The sequence below is a fragment of the Solea solea genome, chromosome 21 (genome assembly GCF_958295425.1).
Source record: "Solea solea chromosome 21, fSolSol10.1, whole genome shotgun sequence".
NCBI classification, from domain to species: domain Eukaryota; kingdom Metazoa; phylum Chordata; class Actinopteri; order Pleuronectiformes; family Soleidae; genus Solea; species Solea solea.
The window spans coordinates 12,861,766-12,883,536 of record NC_081154.1 but is presented as its reverse complement, the minus strand read 5'-3'; the positions used below and the strand labels follow the sequence as shown (position 1 = coordinate 12,883,536).

Here is a 21,771-nt window from a genome sequence, read left to right as displayed (position 1 = left end):
TATCGGGGCCATCTCTCCATTTATTTCTCAAAATACACAAAAAAGTTCTGAACTCCTCCTTCCGCTATTCATAAATTCACCCACGGCCCACACTATTTGAATTTTAAGCAGTCTGAATGAACAAGAATAAGAAGCACTTGAGATGAAATCCATCTCTCGGAGGGAATTCATCAAAGAAATTACTTCCCATATCAACAATAGAAATTACCTCACAATATGCAATTGTCCTATCCACATATTCATGGAACCCTTTGGTGTTTTTATGGGGTAAGAGGGACTATTTAGCAGGTAATACAGCATTAATGTGGGGGAGTGGGAGAGAGAAAAAAGGCTGGTTTAATGGAAGTGGCTTCTTGCCTCTGAATTTCGATGATGTGCACAATGCCCTTAAATCCCTTTCTTATTTGAGGCTGCTTTGCAGGTACTTTTGAGCCTTATTAGGATAAGCAGAGGACACAGTAGATTTCTATCGCGCCAAAGTCTTTCACTTCATTGAGAATCCCAATCTCTGGCAAAGTGCACTTCATTAATCATTCATTTTTAATAGATTATGCAAATTGCGGGACATAAAATCAACAAGATCAATAACTTTGGGGCTTTTAATTGGTGTAGGAAAAAAAAAACATTTTAAGGATGAGCGTAATCTCCAACTCTTTCCCCCGTAAAGACACAATTAATTTTAAATTGGATCTGGGCCTAAATACTGTAGATAATTTGCCACTTCTGCTTGGCTTAAAATTCCTCTGCTAGGCTTATCACTGGCAAGTAAACTGTGATACTCAGCCATTAGAGAAACCACACACCTGAATATCACCCAGACAGGCAGAGGAGCCACTAACCAAACACTAATTACAGAGTGGAAGTCAGATTGATGTTTGGACCAATAGTTTGACCTCTGCGTGCTTTATTTCTCCACTGCCAGTGAGATTTAACAACAGAGAAGGGCTCTGGATAAACATAGTATATTTACTGACACAAAAGAAAGTAATGTGCTTTCTCACACACACACACACGCACGCATGCACGCACGCACGCACGCACACACACACAGTCGGTACATTTACATGACCTCAGAAAGAAATGTATTATTTTGTTTGTTCGTTCCACTAAAATCGGACATTTAAAACTGAAGTAACACGGACAGATAATGTGACTAAGGGTCAAATTCCTCCTACATGTATATGTTAGACTCAAACAAAGAAATAAAACCGTTTACAACAAAGGTTAAGTGCTGGCTAAAAGAAAGAGAGTCGTACCTCTATCAATTGTTTTTCGATATTAGGTTTATTTGACTTGAAAGTTGTCTTTTGGTGTACTATCAAGTGTAGTTTGGGCAAGTTTTTATCATATTTTATTATACTGATTATGTCTTATATTTGTCATTCAACAATAATAATTGTGTGTAATGTAGTTTAGCTTGTAGTTGGTATGTATATGCATTTACACTTTAATGTGTTATGTAATGTTAGCATGTAGTTCTGTGTTTTTGGTGTAGTTTTAACACGTTTGACCACGTAAATGTTATTATTATGTTCATGTAAAAGCCCAACTCGGGACAAGAGCTGCAAACTAGCAATAGCTATAATCTCTATGTACGGCACATCAGTTGCATTATTTGTGTTCTATTCTATTCTATTCTATTCTATTCTATTCACGCTGCATATTCAAGATACAACCATTGCTTGATTAAAGGTACAGTTTGTAAAATGGATTGGTGAAGTTGCATGTTGCAGCAGAATATAGTATGTTGGAGAACCTATGTAGCCTTCAGTTAGCGTCAACAGTCAACAGAGGTTTATTTTAACCTCTAAAGCCTTATTCTGTGGTAATGAAAAACAACAGTTCATACAATTAGAAAAGTCTTGTCATTATTTGATCTAAATTCTTCCAACTGCGCATGGAAATGTACTGACTGATAATGCACACAATCCCATCTTTCTTTGCACCTGTAACACAGGAAGCAGAGCCTCTCTGCAGAGAGAGAGAGAGAGAGGGACCATCTAAAATATCCCAGGTGCAGACAAAGCTGCCTGCAGAGCCGGACCTGCTTTCTCCAGGGTCATCAGTGCACAAAGGACAAACACACACCTTTCTTCTCAGGAGGCCTGCCTTACAGGGAAAATCTACCTCCCACATATTAATGAGAAAAGGGCTCTTTATTTTCTCGTAAGACTGCTTGGCTATATCATCTGAGAAGGGGGGCTGCTGCAATTTTCAATCACCCTGTCCTCCCCCATGCAGAACTCGTTGCCTTTGATGGCTGCTGCATAATTATATGAATTTTAATAAAAGCTCTGTGTATTAATCTCGGGGCCCGCGACAGTCATCGTAAACTTTCAGTAAACTTAACCTTCTTCTTGGTAATACGGCAACAACGAAACAATATTTCAATTAGCCAGACAGTCATTAACTGTGACAAGGAGAGGAGACGGAGAGGAGGGGGGGGGGGGGGGGAAGAGAGAGAGAGAGGGGGGGGGAGGTGGAGGAGGAGGGGGAAATAAATGATCATGGTGTTAGAGTTAGGCGGCAGAAATGCCAGAGTGTATTTACCGAGGCACATTACTCGTGCTTTGAGACACACAAACTGTCTCCTGGCAAACAAATCACGGGAGCAACACAGCAGCAGCCAACAAGCAGTCAGTGCTGCATGGTGGCCCCTTATTTTTTCTTTTTTATTATTATTTCTTTTCTTTTTTTTTTTGTTGCGGAGACCTTGCTCTGATACACAGTCATAGTTCTGATGTGCTGACACCAAAAGGTCCTTGTCCGGCGGTGACTGAACCGTCCGCCACCAACCCCCTAATCATCCTCATCGCCCCGCTTGCTCAGCGAAAAAAGCAGCAGACGGACGACAGCTGCTGAGCTTTAAACACATCATCGCGGCACCACGGTATTAAAAAAGTCTTCACACATAACTTTTTGGGTTGCTTTTATTTCCTCATGTTCTTTTGCCTTTATCACCGTCAATTGCACAAACATGCTTGGCATTGATTCTCTCTCTTTACATTAATCTTCAAAACCACTCAGCTGAAGCTGTGGCTCGGCAGCGTGTACGGACGTTACTGTAAATTCACTTGATCTTACCTACAGGGTAGCTTTGCGACACACTGGGGCCCAGGTCTGGGTTGGCGCTAGAGGATAAACTGGGCTTGACTTCGTCCAGGCTGGAATTCAGGGCAGGGAGCGAGTACTCATTAGCCTGGGAAAAGGACAGTTGAATCATTACACAACCAAACAATACCTAGATGGAAATCCTCCCTTCTCCTCCTCCATTAAGCGCTCCACACAGGCCTGTGCGAGTATAAATTTGTATGAGGGCATTGTGTGTGTGTGTGTGTGTGTGTGTGTGTCCAGGCTGCAGGGTGGCAGTTCAAGCATATCATGAATGTATTTTGGTATTGTCTGAGAGGAAGTGGGATTTTGAGATGAGTGAAAAGCCAAGGCGTCAGCTGGCCCTTTGTGCTTGACTGCAGTCGTACCCCTGATCAGCCAAGGGAGAAAGCAGTTCTGCTTTGTTACCGACGCACCATGTGGTCCTGTTTGAGAGGCACCATTCACCTTTTAAAAACACTTTTTTTTCTCTTTTAGCTTTTTTAAATTTGGACTCTTAACCACCTTTAAATTTCATTACCTCTTATCCCTGAATCACTTGTACGGCCTTTGCTCTTTTGTTGCTGTTAAACCGTTTGAAGTTTTGCCTCTTGTGTGTGTGTGTGTGTGTGTTCAGAGGCTGTCGTAAAGGAGCAGTTCACCCAAATCACAATAAAAGAAAAGAAGAATCAGTAATGCAGATAATGCTGGGTTTGTTTGCCAGAGCTTTTGAGTTCTCCACCCCTGTAACGTCCACCTTAACTCCCCCTTAAGTGGTGTTAAGTAAAATCTGTGCATTGCCTTTGATAAAACGGAGGGGTTTTCTTAGTATCATTTGAAAAAGGCCATAAAAGGCCTTCTTGCAGCTGCAATCGTAAATAAAAAACTGTTTAAAATGTGTATAAATACGATTTTCATGCCCTAAAGGTCTGACTTTTCTCCAGAAATGTGATGCTATTGTGTCAGTTCTTTATACGCCGACATTTGATGCAAAGCCCTTGAACAGCAGCGTCACTGTCTAGAGACAAGGCCTCTGTTAGATACGCTGTGTAATCCACATGCAGGTTACTGTTTTCAGGTGGATTATCTCTGTTGTGGAAAGTAATCCAGTGTCTCTTCATCAAAAATAAATAAATAAATGATTAAGGTTTCTCAAAGAAAATCCAACTAAACTCTGAGGTAGAGGCAGAAGTTGCATCTAAAACTCTCAATCAAGTGTCTTTTTGTGACATGGATGAACTGACCATTTAAAAAGGAATAATCTCTTTCCAGTTTGTCTTCAATCATGTTTCCTTTTATAAATCCACTAAAAAGACACTCATGGCAGATGTTAGCAGTTTTTTTTTTTTTAATGAGATGAGACTTCCGGAGTCCGAGTGTTGACAATGTTTGTCCACAGAAGCCCAGTGCTCCCACAGGGGGGACGGCTGTGACCCCGCTCTTGTCTGCCACTATCACCGATAAACTCTAATTGTCTGCTACAACTGTTCACTTGCACAACGTCGGATGTTTTCCTCTATTCTCAGCGGCTTCAGACGCCAAACAGACGTTTTATCATGCAGATAAAGGGCAGGAGTGTGTGTGTGTGTGTGTGTGTGTGTGGGGGGGGGGACTGAAAAGATAGGTCTGAAAAGGATGACCAAATGGCTGGCAGAAGTGTGGGAGGGGTGAATCCATTGAGTTTTGCATCTCCAGAATGGGTTTTTAATGCCTCAGTACAGAGCCCAGACACAGGCTAATAGGGCCACATTTTCCAGTGGAGGAAAGAAAAAACGTGAGGCACCCACAAAAGTGCTCTGATTAATATTGCTTTAAATTAAAGCTGATTTTTCAGGACTGTTCTTGGCCCCCACTCTTTTTTTCCCTTACTAACTCACCCGCCCTTTTTTCTTTAGCCTAACCCCTTTTCCCTCTGCCTTTTAATACTCTCCCTGACGTTCTTTGTGATTGCAAGTCATTTCCAATTCGTTTTGGTATTGATCTTCCAGTAGAAATCAGTTTTGTAATTAGCTGCAAATTAGGCCCTCTTCTGGAGGTGAGGCCTGTCCCACTGATTTATCACCTGCGTAATTTGCCCCGATTGGAGAGAAATTAAAATGAACTCAATTAGGTGACTGCTTTTGCTTTATGGGCCCAACTTGTAGTTTGGTGGGAGAAATTAATAGTCTCTTGTTGTTTAATAGTATAATGAAAGTAAATAAAGGTTATCCATTGTAATAAGCCCAGAGCTTTTAATAAGCGGTGGTTTTCTGGCTGTCGTTTTGGTGTGCGGGGCGGGCGGCTGTTTCCCAAATGCTTCTTGATGTTTGAGATGATGGATGGCGACTGAGGGCTTTAATATCAGCGGAGAGTGAGAATACGCCGAGGCAAATGTTTCCCCCACACATTTGTTTCATGAATGCATGTTCTAATAAAGGTAGCTTTCATTAAACATCAACATATGACAACACAATTGGAAAGTAAATGGCAAGAGGCAAGAAGCAGCAGTTGAATAACACAGCAAAAAAAATGAAGAAAAATCTATTGATTAATTCCACGTTGCCTTACTGTTATTCTCAATTATAAGGGATACAAAGAATGTGTTTTTCATCACAAAATCAATAGTGTGTGGGAGTTTTTCCTTTTGATCCCCCCAGCATTATACATGCTGAGCTCTAATCCAGCACTTTGGCCATCTCAGGCGTTTGTTTAATTAGCTTTCCTTTGTTTTGGGAATATTTGTGACAAAAATCTTTTCTTTAGCTTGATCGAGCATCGCATGCACATTTGTTTTCGCCGTGTTTGTGTATCAGAAGCAAAAAAACAACAACAACGACCAAAAAAAACCAAAAACACGGTGAGCTGCAGAGCTACTGACCTGTTCGGGTTTGATGTGCTCCGATGTCGGGAAGACGTCAGGGTATGGAGGGCGCTCAAAGACCCGGTCCAACGCTTCCAGCTGCTGCTGGGTGAACGCATCTGCCCTCAGGTGTTTCCGTAAACTCTCCACACTACCCTGAGAATCACTGTTTGGGCCAGAACCATCTGAACCATCTACAAGAAGAGAGAGCAACAGTCGAGATACTGACCCCGGGAAGCTGGCCTTTACTTCAAGCTATGTGCACTTTATATTCCTCTCATGTTTTTTTTTTTTTCGTTTTTTTTCTACCACCACCTCTGTGGAGGAATCTGAGGAAGACAGAAAGGGATGGAATGCAGCTTTTTCAGCACCTGGAGGGAGCCACTGGCCACGTCCTGCTCACTTTGCCTTATCCTCTCTCCCACCCTTCAGCATTAACACCGTTGTGATCTAAAGGCCCTCTGGCAAATATATACATGTTGTGGTAAAAGCATGTATAGTAATGAAAACAACAGACAGACCATTTTAGTGCTTTTTTTTTTTTTTTTTTTTACCTTCAAAGCACAATTTCCTTTCTACAATTCAATACTGCTTTCATTCCCTGTGAGTGTGAGGTTCCATTTGGAAACAGCGGCGGAGGACAAGAGGCTGAATAAAATCCTACATTCTAGTTCAATCATCCTGCTCTCCAAACATAGGAATTTTCTCCCGACTCCTGACCTCATTACCCAACTGTTGGGAGAGGGATGCCTTGGCTTTCTCGGGTATCACTTGTGTGCAACACTTTGAATCCTTTTACAGAGCATTCTGCCATACCTCCATCCCTCCTCTTCTTTTTTTCCTCCCCTCCCCTCTTCTCCATCACCCCCCTCCACCTCTCCTGGCTGCAGTGGCTGTGTCTGCTGGTCTCCTCCCCAGATCCCAGAAAGCTTCAGCTCCCTTACAAATCTGTCATTCTAAATTTGCTGCAGATTATGTTCTCCCCTCAGTGGGAGTGCAGTGATATATGATATGCAAGGCCCCTATTGATTGCCTGATCTGGTGGCAAGAGGGAGCTGAAATGAACTTGAAATGAACATCATGCCTCAACTCATTGTGCGTATAATACTCTACTTAATCCCACATTTTTCTCTGCCATGGAATTCAATTGATCAATCATGTCTGTGTGATAGTACCATTTGGGAGGGTTATTGCCATCCTATTCTGCTGCTTGACCTTTTTTCACAGGCTGAAGCCAGAGGATGAACCCGACTCTTGCACCAAGAGCAGAAGGAGCCATAAAAGAGAATGTGGGCGTGTGCGTGTGTACGCGTGCATGTGCATGTGTGTGTGTGTGTGTGTGTGTGTCAGTATTATTTGCCGGTCCGTGTAACCTTAAATTGCACTGATAGTTGGTAATAAATAAGTTATAAGATTGCTAACAATATCGTGTTCATTATTCATTCTATTTCCAGTGCGCAGTTTTACTGCATTGGTGCTAATTTACAAGCGTCGCATGACTCGATACGCCGGATCGTTATCTGCGCAAATACTGATCTTAATAAGATCAGACTTAGTGAGTGATTGATTATCAGTTTCTTTGTCTATGATGTTATAAAAATCAATTTTATTTGCTTTTGTGTACATTCAATCGGCTTGAATTTCTAGTGGCACATAAATATTAGTACAGTACTGTTGTGTTACCTCATAATTCCATGATTGAGGTTCACATTGTGATGTATGCAGATTTTTAAGGAGTTTTGTTTTTCGCTGGTTGCAGACTGGTACTTTTTTTAAAAGAGAAAATTGTACCAGACTTGATTGTATTGTGATTGGCCAAGGCCACTTGACATGATTTATTTTTTTAAACCTTTAACACATAAGCCTCAAAATGTCCATGAGTAAGTGCTTTTTCCCATTTTTCCAGAATAACTACAATTTACTGGTTAAAATAGTGTTTTAACAATTTAAAATTAAGAAAACAAAAGGTTTTATTTAGAAAAACACTGTAGTTGTACATGAACACCCGATTCTTTTAAATTTGAAATTTGAACAGTGTAAAACATTTAAAATAACATTTTATTTGAGTCTTTGTCTCAATGAACAAAAACAGGCCAAAAAATGGAAACTATGTACAGGCAACTCTGATGACAAAGACGCTGATTCACTGGTTTTAGAGTAAATTTACCGTAATAACCACACATTGGCTTTGAAGTGCAACTTCTCAGCTTTCAGAAACTGTTGGAATTGTTTCCCATAGCACCAACCGTCGCGTAACTACGGTAATGCAAAGTGCGCTTGTGCAAACGTGTCGTCTGCGATACGCTCGGTGTTAATTGTTGTGAAGATAAACAGTTTTTATGAAACACCAGGTGTTTTCTGCATCTGCTCGTTCCAACTTAACTACCCTTAATGATGAAATATTTGCTCGAACTGAGAAAATCAAACCCCATTTTTTTGTGCAGAACCTTGACTTGCATTTCTTATCGTATCTGCACGTTTTCTTTTCGTCATATTTACACTTCCTGCACTGTTGCTTATGTGTGAGGGTTCGGCCACGTTCATGTTGTATGGCCTTCACCTGTGATAGCCGCTGCTCGTCACTTTATCAAACCCGATTGTTCTCTTTGCTACCAAAGCAAATAGAGTCATTAATTACTCTCCATCAGCCAGCCCAAGCGACAACGCCTGATCAATACCCTCCACCATATTTGTCATTCACTGCTGCAGAATACACTTCCCACACACAAGACAAACCATCCTGGGTCAACCTACACACTCTGCCTCCCACTCACATCGAGGACAGTCCCATTTGCCCTCCCAGCTACTGATTCCCACCTGACAAATCAGCAACAACCGTGTTTGGTTGATGAAGATGATTCTGGAGACATTTATGACAATTACCTGGGAGCATATTGCCTCATTATGATTTGTTAAAGGGTATAAATCGGTATATGTGTATATTAATCATGTTCTACTTTGTCTACCCAAGATTAATGACACTTGTGCTTAAAAATAACCTGCAACGTGCTCCAGTGGTAGAAACTATGACTCGTGTCCGTCCGGAGCCACAGAGGAGGGATTATGTCCGAAATTATCATATTGTCAGGATTCTGCCGCTAACAATGGGGGCCTGACCTTTGGCGAAAAGACCCTTCACCTTGATGGAAGGAGCGCTCAAGTTGCTTTTGTGGTGATAAGAAACAGGACAGATCTCCTGGAGGGTGTCTCTGTTGTTGTCGGCAAGTGCCACAAGTAGTTGTGCGACCCACTGAAGGAGTGAAAAAACACCGCTCGCAGCCGCTCACGCGCTGTGTCAAGTGGATTATGATCGCTGGTGGAGTGGTGCTCACAAATCTTAAATGACTTCATCTGAATTTAGCGTTCTAATAATTGGCAGTTACTGTATGTTAATGTGTTTGTGTGAGCAGGAGACCCACACAAACTTTCAATTTTAGCTTTGATTATTTTCTTATATATGTATATATGCACACATGTTAAATTGTTATAGAGAAATTTGACATTTCTGGTGCTTTCAAGTGTCTATAAACACTTATAATCAATATTTAGACCTTTCCAAATCTGCCCATTACGGAGCATTGACACGTATCTTTGACCACAGTGCTTTGTCGGTACGTTACTCGCTTGCTTATCTCGCTCTGTGGTTGTTTATTGATCATCACCGGAGTTGAGCGTATTCATTTTGACATCAGTCTGTATTAACACTCCGGTAACGAGGGAGCAGTCTCTATCAGATCAGATAACCAGCTCTATAAAGCAGACTGCTCTCTGCGGGTTTGGCACCCAGAGGTCACGACCCCCAGCAGGAGGCTTTAGCCAGAGCAACTCGGTGTCTGGGAGCGAGTCTGATCGACGGCCCGCCAAACAAAAACAGAATAGCTATCATGAATGCGGCGCAGATTAAGGATGAATAGTAGTTTTTTTAGTGAAATTGTAAAGAGGGGGATTTCAGAGTGAGAGTCAAATCTCTTTAATGCCATTAAAAGTCCTTGTTAGAAGCACAAGGAGTTTAGCTGGCGCCTTAAGGTCACGGAAATAAGCCCACACTTCCCAAAAGTCTTCTCCTTGTTTAAATAACACGTCAACATACATATATGCGCCCTGTTCCCTCGACTCACTCTTAGGTATTTCACAATAATTTCCCGCCTGATTCAATTCCTGGCTAAATGAAATCAAATTAAAACTCATTTGCATCAAATTGGATGAACTCAGCTGCATTTTGTTTTTTTCTAAGTGAATGTTTTGATTATGTAAACATAAATGAAATCAACATTACCAAAGCTGTGATTAGTGCTGAGAGGAATTAGATGCTAGATCAATAAAAAAAAATTAAAAAAACTTCATATATGTTATTTCACCCAACATTCTCTATTTGTAGCCTCTAAAATATGAGACTTTGCAGCTCGTCTTGGAATCCCTTCTATGTCAATTTAATTATGTGGAGGTTTAAAGTGTTAGTCAAACAAGACAAGGTGAAATGAAGATGTCGTCCTGGGATTTTGATCAAATGTGATGGACATTTTTTCGTACATTCCGGCACAATTAAGAATTCAGAAAAAAACAAACTAACAAAAAAGAAATGTGGAATGACCATAATGACATTAGGCCGCAATGTTCCCCGAAAGCCTGTAAGGACTTTATTAACCCAATTCTGGAGGTTGCACATTGGTGCTGACATTTGCTGCACTCTGAGTTCCTGTGTTGATTCTTCCTCTCGCCCCCAAAACAGATGCTCATACACAGAGCGGGGTGTGACGGCGGCTCGCTCCATCACTCATCTCCATCCACACGCATCGGTTCAGTCCTCACGACGCTCAGCGACGAGAAATAATTAATTCAACAGCTACTGAAGCACAGAATCACATCCATTCTGACTGCCACTCGCTATTGTTGTTGGCTCTTGAAATATATGATGATCGTCTTATCATGAAATTTCTCTCTTGGTATTTCTGTCATAAATCACCAAGAAAGGTCGACACAAAGCGGGGGGGGGTGGGGGTGGGAGAGAGAGAGCATTCGTAGCGGTGGAAATTAAGAATTAAGCTACAGGTCTGATTGTGCGACGCCCTGAAAGGACGTCTGATATGACTTTGAAAGACCGGACACACTTCATGGACACTGCATGTTCTCAACAGACCTCCAAGCTGTGCGCGCAGGTCAATTCACACCGCTCACACATTCTGCACTAACAAGAAGGTGAACAAAAACACCCGTGAAAGCAGTTTTGTACTTAAACATCCGACGCTTTTTTATGAGCATTTTTTTTTTTTTTTTTCATTTCACCTTCAGTGAAGCAGCGGAATCTTCTCCTTTGTCTTTTCTGAGGCCTACAGTGTCAGGAGCAGTGGGGGGGTGGGGGGGAGAGTTGGGATGCACGAGTGAGGCGAGTGATGAGGTGCGTGGATGTTAATGTGTGAGGTAATAGCTTTTCTATGCAGAACTGCAGATTCTAATATACAGTATGTCACGTTGTAAAACATGCAGACAGCTGTGGTCACCAAAGACCTCATCTCCAGGGGTCTCTCTCTCTCTCTCTCTCTCTCTCTCCCTCTCTCTCCCCCTCTTGGTCCATCTGCAACAATGGCTGCCAAGTGTAACATGCTACTTTTAATTTGCAGTAACACGTGACGAGAGCAAATTAATGGCTCTTATGACACCTGTGTCCCTGAAGCTCCTCTCGCCGAGACCCAGTGTACATAACGTGTGTCACACTACATTATCTCTACATCCCTCCTGTAATGGGGGACCTTTTTTAAGGGCACTGCTGACTTGGAAACTCAGGAGCTGTCGGAGCCGCTTGGCCGAGAGCCACAGCTCCAGCCTAAAACAAATACTCTGGGCTACGCGGTCAATCCATTTCAGCGTGGCTCGTGTTGCTTCTCTCTTCTAACCCTTCTTCTCTTTTCCTTCCCCCTGCCTTTGCTTCACTTTGGTTCATGTTTTTCAGCGCCGTGATAGTCGCTGCTTTTTGCCATAATCATCATGAGGCTTATCAAGTTGAATATAGGACTCAGGCGAGCCACTGTGCTGTGAGGAAATTTAATCCCACCATTTACTGACTGTCAACTACTGCCCACTGAGCGGAGCACAGAACACCAAACGAGGCGAAATTGAAACAACTCAAGGCCCCCCCCCCCAAAAAAAAAGATCTCTTTGGAAATGATAATGATGATGAAACATGGAGATTTTTAACTTATAAACTCTTGGATCTAAAAAATGCGTCCTTGCCTTGTTTGGTTAGAAACATTTTTATCAATTTCCAAACATGTTTTAGTGCAATTGTGAATCAACAGTGTGATAGCACATATAAAAATATGGGATATTTGATGGTTTTATTTCATTTGCATACACCCCAAACACTGTATTATCAATCCCACTGGTTCTGTGGCCCATACTCCAAAATGTACAGTTTATGAATAAAACAGGATTTCCTGTTGTTGCAAAAGACATCTGTGTCTTAAGTCCTCGCTACAACCAGAGACGTGATTTCAAAGTGGCGATATATTTGATCTTTAAAAATCTTATTGTATATCGTGAATTTATTGAATGAATTCTATTGCTGGCTATTCATTACTTTAAACACTACACCCTCTTAACTAAGCCCGCATTATCGTTTATGAGAAACTGTAGCCGCATCTTAAATTTCAAAATAAAAGCACTCACTATTTTCCCACTGGATTTCCATTACAACTTTACATAACTCATGGTGGCAAACATCACAAAAAACCTTCACAGCCTCAAACCATTACATACATTTATGTATATAACGAGTGGTATAGCTCTAGGGTTGAGTTTCAGAGGATATGTCAGCGTATCAGATGCAAAACCATGACATTTGTGTATTTCCTTTGGTACGGTTCACTTTAAAAGGAGGACAGCAACAGGACAGCAGTGTCTACAGGGTAACTTCGGATATAATATACTATTCCTACAAACTGTGGCTGGAGGCGAGACATTGCTTTTGCAGCCATGTGTGCGTGTGTGTGTGTGTGTGTGTGTGCAGCTGATGCCTGGGGTTTATGTTTTGGAAAGATAAAGTATCCCTGACCCTGTGGTTCCAGGTAGGCACCAGCTGGCTGCTGAGAGAGTATATAAGAACCACCTCCCCACTCCATACCCCACCCCCCACTACACCCTCAGTACAAGTACACTCTGACACGCACACACACATACACACGCATCCATCCACACACACACACACACACACAGAGCTTTCTTCTCTTTTATTGTAATACTGGCCGAGCACCTAAATCACAGAAATGGCAGCACATCAGGGGAATCATTTGAGACTGAATAGCCATAGAAACATGGCGCTGTCACCTGGAGGACCTCCACAAAACAGGCCAGCTCTCCTCCTCACACACACACACACACACACATACCTTAGTCCTCTCTATGCCCTTTAATACCTCTTTGCCCTTCACTAGCAATCTGCATAGAAATGTGTGCATTCTATCATTCAGTGACTAGACATTACACCCTGGCTAATATGAGAGGTCCTCGAGCGGCTGAAAATGAACCCTTGAAAATACCAGACGTTTGCATTATGCCTTTGCGATTGCATATCTTATAGGGAAAGACTTGATTATGTCATTTGCCATGTCCACGTCATGCTGGCTTTTATATCTTTGCCAGGAAATCTACCTCTGACAGGTCATTAGTCATCCCCCCCCCCCCTTCCCCACACACACATAAAACATCAATTCCACTCAATATCCCGCAAACCCCGGTGCTTCTCAACAAACACCAGAACAAAGAAGACGCTATGTAAACTGCCGCCGTGCTCTGATTAGCTCTCATTCCAGAGCACTGCAGAAATAAGGCACTCATTCCCCACCCTGTTTGAGATAACTGCCCCTTTTCCAGCAGCCACATCATCCCTCCATACCCATACACGCCTCGTAACACGAGTGCATCTGTTTAGCTATTCTCATCAGCTGCTTATGTACTGACATTAAGGAAGCCTATTGCTTACAGAACCAATAATCTACATCGCCTCAGGCCCCCTTATATCCACTAACCTACTACCTCTGTAGCAGCAGAAGTGGAGCCACTTTAGTTGAGGGAGAGGGGAGAGGAAGAAAAAAATAAAAAAGGAAAAAAGAAAAGCCCTCCACAGAGCTACAGCAGCTCTCTTGACTGACCTGGGTGGTTGGCTACATCATCTTGACATGTAATTATCTAAAGCCCTTTAATCACTTCCATAAAGATTAATTGCAGGAGACAACAGCGGAGGTCGTGTCTTCAAATCAAAAGACTCCTTGGCAGATTGACACAGCGGTGTAGCAGAGTTCAGACTTAGGTGTTTTATAAGGGTCATCTACTGGAACTGAAGCAGGTTTTAATGCTGTAATTGCAAGCTCAGCAAAGTGAATTTTATACCATAAAGCTGCTTCTTCTTCTTCTTTTCCTTCTCCTTTTCTTTTTTTTTTAAAGCATTTTAGATTTTTTTTTCCTCTGCATGCTAATTATTAATTCAGGTCGTGTTTTTTTCCCCACATGTCATCACAAGAAACTTTCTTACCTTCATCTCTTTTCCTCTTTTCGCCATTGGCTCGCGGAATACCCAGAATCCCGTTGATGGAGTAGGATCCTGCAGGGTCATTGGAGGCGCTGGTTACAGGTGGAGAGGCTGTACTTGGTACTGTAAAAATAATAATAATAATAATAATGATAACATTAATAATAATGATAATTTGTTCTGGAGTGTTGCTATGTATTCATTTATCAAACCTTTATCTCATGGAAATTGCTGTTTTACCCATTCAAATAATGGAAACGGCAATTAAAAGTCATCATAAATGAGTGGGTTCTCATATAAATAAAAGTATGGGATGTACTGACCTATAGTGTGGCCCGGTGTTGACAGGGACGTCCCATCAGGAGACGGATGGAAAGGTTGTTGGACTTTTGTTCGGATGATCCTGTGAACGAAGCAGATGCGGTCAGGTTGTCACTGGTGCAGCTGCAGACTTGCCCTTAATTTTATGTGAACCGTTGCTATGGAGATAGCAGTGTGTGTGTGTGTGTGTGTGTGTGTGATTAAGATATCAGACACAACTCATAGGCAAAGGAGGGGATCTGGTCAGTGGTTCTACCTCAAAGGTGAGGTATGGAGAAAAGTCTTCATTGCACTTTTGGTCTGAGTGATCTTGCAAACAAAGCATGAAATCACATCAATTCACCTCAATGATCGGCTTCACTGACTCTACCTGGCCCACACTAATCAGCTCTCCCTCCTCTCTCTCTCCCCCTCTCTTCCTCCCCTACTGTGGAAGGGGAAGGGAAAGGGGGGGGGTCTCACCGGGGCCGTATAGTAGCCCTTTGCTTCCCAGATCAAACATCTCTGTAGAACCAGCGGCCCCCGTGTGCCAATGTGGATGAGGTTGTATTGATCGGGGCTTGGGCAGAAAAAGTTGGGGATTAGTCACACGGGCAAACAGATGCAAATAGAAAGCTATAAATTATATGTGACAGGAAAGCAATAGTTCCTTATTGCCTTGCACAAGCTTACGCCAGCATTAGATTCCTTTAATCTGAATGGCACTTGGGGAGAAAGGGAGCTGTCACAATAATTTGTAAACTTTAAAACTATTCATCATGAACGCCATGAGGGCTATTTTAGAGTGCAGGGGGAGAGAGGTCAGCTGAGGTCGATAGGTTTTTTTTACATGTGGGTTACATTTTGTTCTTATTTCTATGCAGATTTAAATTCAGTAGCATGAGATGAATGAATGGCTCAGATAAAACAGATTAAACAAAAGAGGAGAGTTTTAATTTTTTGGTTTAAAATTGAAAATCTGGGCGCCACACTGAAAATAAATGGTTGCACAAACTTTTAAAAAATGACGTCATTACGTTGGTCGCACACAAATGAATTGCGGTCATTAAGTTAGCAGTTAGTTATATGAACGCTATTTCATTTAACTTTGAATTAACTTAATTAATCGGTGCATTTAAGGGTTTTTTCTGTTCTGTTTTTTTTTTTTATTTTTCCAACATTATCTTTAGATTCAAAACAAACAAACAAAAAAACAAACACCCACTACTCTCCTTTTATTGCCATACTCCATATTATGCGTATCCATGTCAGATGATTTGGATATTGATGTTACTGCTGGTGCCAGAAGGCTGCAGAGGAATAAATCCAACACTGTCACAAACAAAGAGAGAGAGAGAACTCCCCTCGGAGGCAAAGCTACCTAACAACAAGCTTTTCCACACGGCGCATATTGACGTTTTAATTTTTTTCACTTCTCCCCATAACAGTTATTCGACCCCTTGACTTGTGTGCGCTACATAAATCCAAAGACTTTATTTGGTATCCATGTTCTTGATATTGAATAAGCAATTTGGGAGAATGAATTAATGGCTTGGCTCTTGCAGAAAATCCCCTGAAGAAATATTAAAATAGCTTTACTTCTGAATCAATAATATCAAGCACCAGGCGCTTTTCTTTTTTCTTCTTTTTTTTTTTTCATGTCCAGCAGCCAGGGTAGTGTTACTTGTTGTTTGTGGTGGCCCTGACGTGTAGTACAACACCATCTCTGTAGCATTTAATAATGCATGCAGGGGAAAGGTGTTTAAATGGAGCGTCCTCTTTTGTCAACAGTCCTGAGGTCAGACTGTCTGCCACAGAAACCCACGGCTGGCCCCACTCAGAGCCACCCAACTGGAAAAGACTTTGGCTCCAGTGGTTTTTTCTTTTTTTCCTTTCTTTTTTTGAATTGTCTTAATGGAAAAGCCTCATTAAAACTCCTTATAATGAGACAAAAGACTCAGTTTTTTATGTTTCTTTTTAGGTCTCATCACACAATGTGGAGTCAAGTAATGATGTTTAGTAAAAAAATATTTTTTTTTTTGATGGCACACTGCTCCTTTAGGAATCCAAACATGTATTGAAATACTTAGCTTCGTCTAAATCAAAACAAATGCTCACATACACACACACAGTCTTCTCATTATGTGCATGCTCCATTTAGTGTGTGTGTGTGTGTGTCATTACATTACAGAGTGGCACATTGAAATCTTACATTTCTTCTGCTGCAAAAAATATTCAGCATTAAGCCATAATAGAAATTCAAAGTAGCTTTCATATTTGGCTGATAGAATTACAGCTCTTTGTGTTCACAATTTAATTTCCCACATAAACAAAGACACATAAGGCGCCCCCCCCCCCGCATCCAACATAGAAACGCTTTAATTGGAAGTGAAAAAAAAGAAAAAGAAAATTATAAGGCTCTTTTAATGATATTAATGTACATTTTGAATTTATCACATACATGTGTCTGAGCCGCCTTAAATGGGGCTTTTTAAGCAGCCACGAAGCATGAAATGAATTTTCTTCAGCCTTTCTCTATTTAAAAGATGTCTTGTGTGGAGCTGTCCATGCTCTCCCATCAGCTCATTAAAATGTAATGCTGATGCTGGCTCTATGGAACAGTGCCTCTTAACCAAAGTTCATCACCGGGGATCTCTGGGTGGGGGGGGTTGGGGGGGAGGGGTGAGGTGGTGGAGGTGGGGTGAGGTGGTGGTGGTGGGGGGGTATTCTGGGTCCTCCTGTAACTGCCACTCTCCAACCATCCTGCTGTTTATGACTTCCTTTAAGAAGATGTGCAGCATGAGTAATGAGACTTGAGATGTTGAATTTAGGATAAGTGAAAATCATTTATTGATCCCCCCCCCCCCCCACACGGGGGAAAATTATTGTGTTGCTGGATATTTTGTTGTATTATTTATTTGCTCTGATAAGTTGTCTTATACTGTATGCATGTTTTTTTTAAGAGAATATTTTATGGCAAAATAAAATGCACCACGTTTGCATAATTGTGACGTACAACAACTTGACTTTTGCAATATATATATATATGTATATATATGTATATATTTATAAAACCAGGAGCTTGATTTTTTATTATTTTATTATTAATGTGCAGAAAGTAGATAGACATAGACATATATATATATATATGTATATATATATATATATATATATATATATATATATATATATACATCTTCCTCCATTTTGCTAATTCAGATCATTTCTTCTAATGAAATTATGGTCAAATCAGGAGCATTAATGTCAAACAGAAAGAGCTTTTAATGCATTACATTTTTTTTTTATTAATTAGGAGGATTTTTGTGATGCAGGCTTTTTTTTTACATAATTCAACATCAGCCTGCAGTTTACCTTATTCAGTTCACTTCTTTTAAATAAAATGTTCCAGAGAACAAAATGAAGTACAAATAATTTTAATTAATCATATTAATATTAGATGTTTGTTTTGTTTTTTTTACAAAAGTGCAGCATTTACACATTTTCCTTTTTGAGGATATTTTTCGTCTATTTTTCAGAATAAAATTTTGCTGAAAATACAGTTCTCTCTCTCTCTCTCTCTCCCTCCCTCCCTCTCCCTCTCTTTCTCTCCCTCCCTGTGTGCGTGTATGTGTGTGCGGCACATTAGATGTGCTAAAGAAAACTGGCCTGCTTTATAGCATCACGGGATCTGGTCACCGAATATTGATCGGTTTTCATCTCGACAGATTCACTCAGTCCTGGATGTACTGCTGCTGATTGTTGAGGGAGTTTGGTGTGAAAGATTGAATTGCACCTCTGAGACCGCGGGCAGCCTCGACGTGCTGGCCAGCACAAAGTTGGTCAAACAATATTCTGCTGCTGCTGCTATTATATATCTATCTATAGATATAGATATATATCTGTAGATATACTCTGACCAATGGTGTCAGTTTGCGCTCAGCACCGTTTAATCCAACTAAATTAAGGAAAAAATGGGGGTGTGATCTGCATAAATGCACATTTTGTTTGTTGGTTCCCTACCGGTTAATCGATGAGACGCTGGGGACAGTGTCGTTGTCGCAGATGCCCTCTGCCAGCAGCCTATCTCTGATCTCCCAGGCAAACATGGTGGGGTTTTGTCTCTTGTAGTCTGCGATTTTGTCCACCACCTTTGGCGTGGCCACTTTAGGTTTGGAGCCACCGATCACGCCCGGTTTGATGCTGCCAGTCTCGTAGTATCTGCCAAATCATTATCGTTTGAAAAAATATTTAAGACACAACATTGCCGACATGCCAAACAAGCGTTTAGTATATTTATTTTTCTAAGTGTCCAAAGAAGTCCAACTTTTGTTGGATGATTGCACGCGCGTTATGACTCCAAACAAACCACATGTGTGCTTCAAAACGAATTAAAATGTATGGAAATTCAAAGCATAGTGTCAAATATGTGTATTTAATAATTAAAAGCAGATTGCTGAAGGTTCACCACTACATTGTGCTATCTCTTTGCACCTGCGTGTGCGCCTCACCTGCCCAGGATCTTGCTGACGCAGCCGTGACTGACCCGCAGCTGCCTGGAGATGTCGCAGGGTCGGACTCCCTGGTGCGCCAGCTCCACTATCCGCTGCCTCACCACGTCCGGGAGCGGTCTGCCGTTCACGAACACGCCGCCGAGCTGGTTCACACCTCCGTGCCCTACGTGGGATACAACAGCAGCACAGACACAGACGTAACATTACATAAAGTCGCTCCACACACTGAGAGAACAGGAAGCAGGTGAGTGTTGGTGTGTTTGTTTTTATTATGTTTGCCTTAAATGTAGTATAATATGACACAACTGCAGTGTATTAAATACCTAAAATACATGCCATTTAAAAACATACAGTACTCTGACTGAAAATATTGGACATTAATATATTTTTTTAATTTATATAATTGTCTACACATTTTATTTATGGACATATTATATTATATTATATTATATATATACTGGACAAAAAATGGATAAATAAGTGTTTGTTTGATTTCAAACTAATTACATAGATATTATAACAAATAAACCTATAGAAATTAATGTTTTTTTTTTACAAAAACAAAACTGAAAAAAAAAATCTCGCGCACGTGTTTGTGTCCTTTGTCCATGCTTGTTGTTTTCTATATTTTTTAATTTAATTCAAATTTAAATTTAAAATGAGCTGCTGTGCTATCTTTGCAATAATTCAATTAAATTAAGCAAAAAAAAAAACCTGAACTATACTACACATGCTCATCATGCAGCTTGTTCCATTTTTATTTTTTTCATCTGTTACTGTAATGAACATTAAATCCAATCAACATCAAACACAATGTCAAGGCTGCCATTTCATTTATGGAAACAATTAAGAATAAAAATACGCATTTAATCGAAGTTTTTCCACAGAGAAAAAAATACACTTTACGTGTTTAAAAACATTTAATTTAAATGTTTTCCCCTTTTCCTCAACAGCTCATGATTGTTATTAAGTTACAAGCTCCTTCATTTTCCCTGCACGCTCATTTTAAATAATTGAGCGGGTTTGATTACTCATATTACATATTATTTAGTCAACGAAGAGTCCATCAATTATTCACACACATGCACCAAATTACAAGCAGACCACACATGCACGTGGACCTGGTGTGGGTCTCACTGTTATTTGGATAATGTGAATAATACATGTGTGTAACTAAAGTGTCCTGACTTATTAGGCCCAAACACACACACACAAACACACACATACACACAGCGCGGGAAGCTGAAGGCTGATTCACGTGTAAATGCCGGAGTTTACCTGCCAACGCGTGTTCTTTGTTTACTATATGACAAGTTTAATTTGTGCACATCACTGCTCTGCGCTGTGCTCTTCACTGACAAGTGTCTCTCTTGGCTAAACCGTGTGAGGTGTGAGACCTCACATGACAAACAGGAGCAGCCTTACGTGTCCACGTTTGCGTCTTCTTTTCGCTTGTGTGTCAGTTTATTATAGCTCGTAATTTGCGCGCAAAGGCGCAAGGTTTTTTGTTTGTTTGTTTTTTAGCGCACAAAAAAAAACGCTCTGCGCTCCGCCGCAGGCCTTTGTGTGTTCTTTTACGCAGAAATGATGAAACACACTTGTTCTCTTGACTGTTTATGTAAGAGCTGCAGTGTGGTGGAGACCAACTCGTGTTGTGCTACTTACGGTGCATCGCGGTAAAGGGGTCTGTTTTGCAGTGAATATCCATTGGATAGTAAAGGAAAGACAGATAATCAACTGAAGTCGCCGTTTCGCCTTCCGATCAAGGATGAAAATGTGAAGAAGAAAAAGGGGTTGATTCAACTCGATGGAGGGACTTTAGTTTGCCCCTCCACCTCCACGTCTGCAGCACACCGAGGTGATGGCAACTTCTTCCCCCAAAAGTTGCCTTTCTTTTTCTTTTCTTCAGCAGTCCGGAGCTGGAGCGGAGGTTTGGCAGGTGCGCAGCATGACCGAACGCTTCCTTCACTGGGTACGGACCTGTGCGCGCTCACTCAGTCTATCGGTATTTTTTCAGAGCCTGTGTTGAGCGCAGGTGTAATTCTCACAGCATGTCAGCGCGGTTTTTCTCGTTTGAACGGAATGAAGCGTTCAGGTCCAGCGTGCAGCGGGAAGGGCCCGGGTATCTCCTCAGTCCTGGTGGCCTTGATTCACGCGTCACATACGCGGCGCAGAGACACTTGCGCACGCATCGGTGTTTTCCTCTTGCGCGCTGGATGCGTGAGGCTGGATCTTTGGGGCTGGGAATGAAGCCTCTCTCTGTGTCTGTGGTTCTAAAAGCTGCAACCCTCCCCTCCTCACCCCCTCCTCTCCTCCCCCCTCCTCCTCCTCCTCCTCCCCCCTCTGCAGACCCCCCTTTTTGCTTATATGGATGACTTGTCAGACAAAGGCAATAGATGCCAACACTTTGTGATTCGCCAACGCTAAAAAAAAAAAAAAGGGTGGGGGGGCGTTGGTCCAAATGAGGAGGTCTCAGGTTGTGACACACCGGCAGGAAGAGGAGGAAGGAG

At 41.5% G+C, this 21,771-nt stretch overlaps 2 protein-coding genes across 5 annotated transcripts in view; one reads left to right on the top strand and one right to left on the bottom strand.

The window, feature by feature from the left end:
- Positions 1-19,403, top strand: part of fbxl15 (F-box and leucine-rich repeat protein 15) — a 73,871-nt gene extending 54,468 nt beyond the window's left edge. Inside the window, exon 6 of one of the 2 annotated variants that reach the window (XR_009234229.1) lies at positions 19,267-19,403. The gene's annotated coding sequence lies outside the window, so the exon portion shown is untranslated. The remainder of the gene's footprint in view (positions 1-19,266) is intronic. The other variant, XM_058621579.1, reaches the window with a different exon arrangement.
- The window catches only part of pax2b (paired box 2b), a 29,815-nt gene extending 8,524 nt beyond the window's left edge, over positions 1-21,291 (bottom strand). For 2 of the 3 annotated variants that reach the window (XM_058621575.1, XM_058621576.1), the window contains exons 1-7: positions 20,927-21,291; positions 19,259-19,424; positions 18,771-18,968; positions 14,774-14,853; positions 14,454-14,573; positions 5,948-6,123; positions 3,085-3,199 (exon numbers count right to left, since the gene is read on the bottom strand). In XM_058621575.1, the coding sequence (XP_058477558.1) occupies positions 3,085-3,199; positions 5,948-6,123; positions 14,454-14,573; positions 14,774-14,853; positions 18,771-18,968; positions 19,259-19,424; positions 20,927-20,969 (898 nt within the window). In that variant the 5' untranslated portion in view covers positions 20,970-21,291. The remainder of the gene's footprint in view (positions 1-3,084; positions 3,200-5,947; positions 6,124-14,453; positions 14,574-14,773; positions 14,854-18,770; positions 18,969-19,258; positions 19,425-20,926) is intronic. The other variant, XM_058621577.1, reaches the window with a different exon arrangement.
- Between the last annotated feature and the right edge of the window lie 480 nt (positions 21,292-21,771).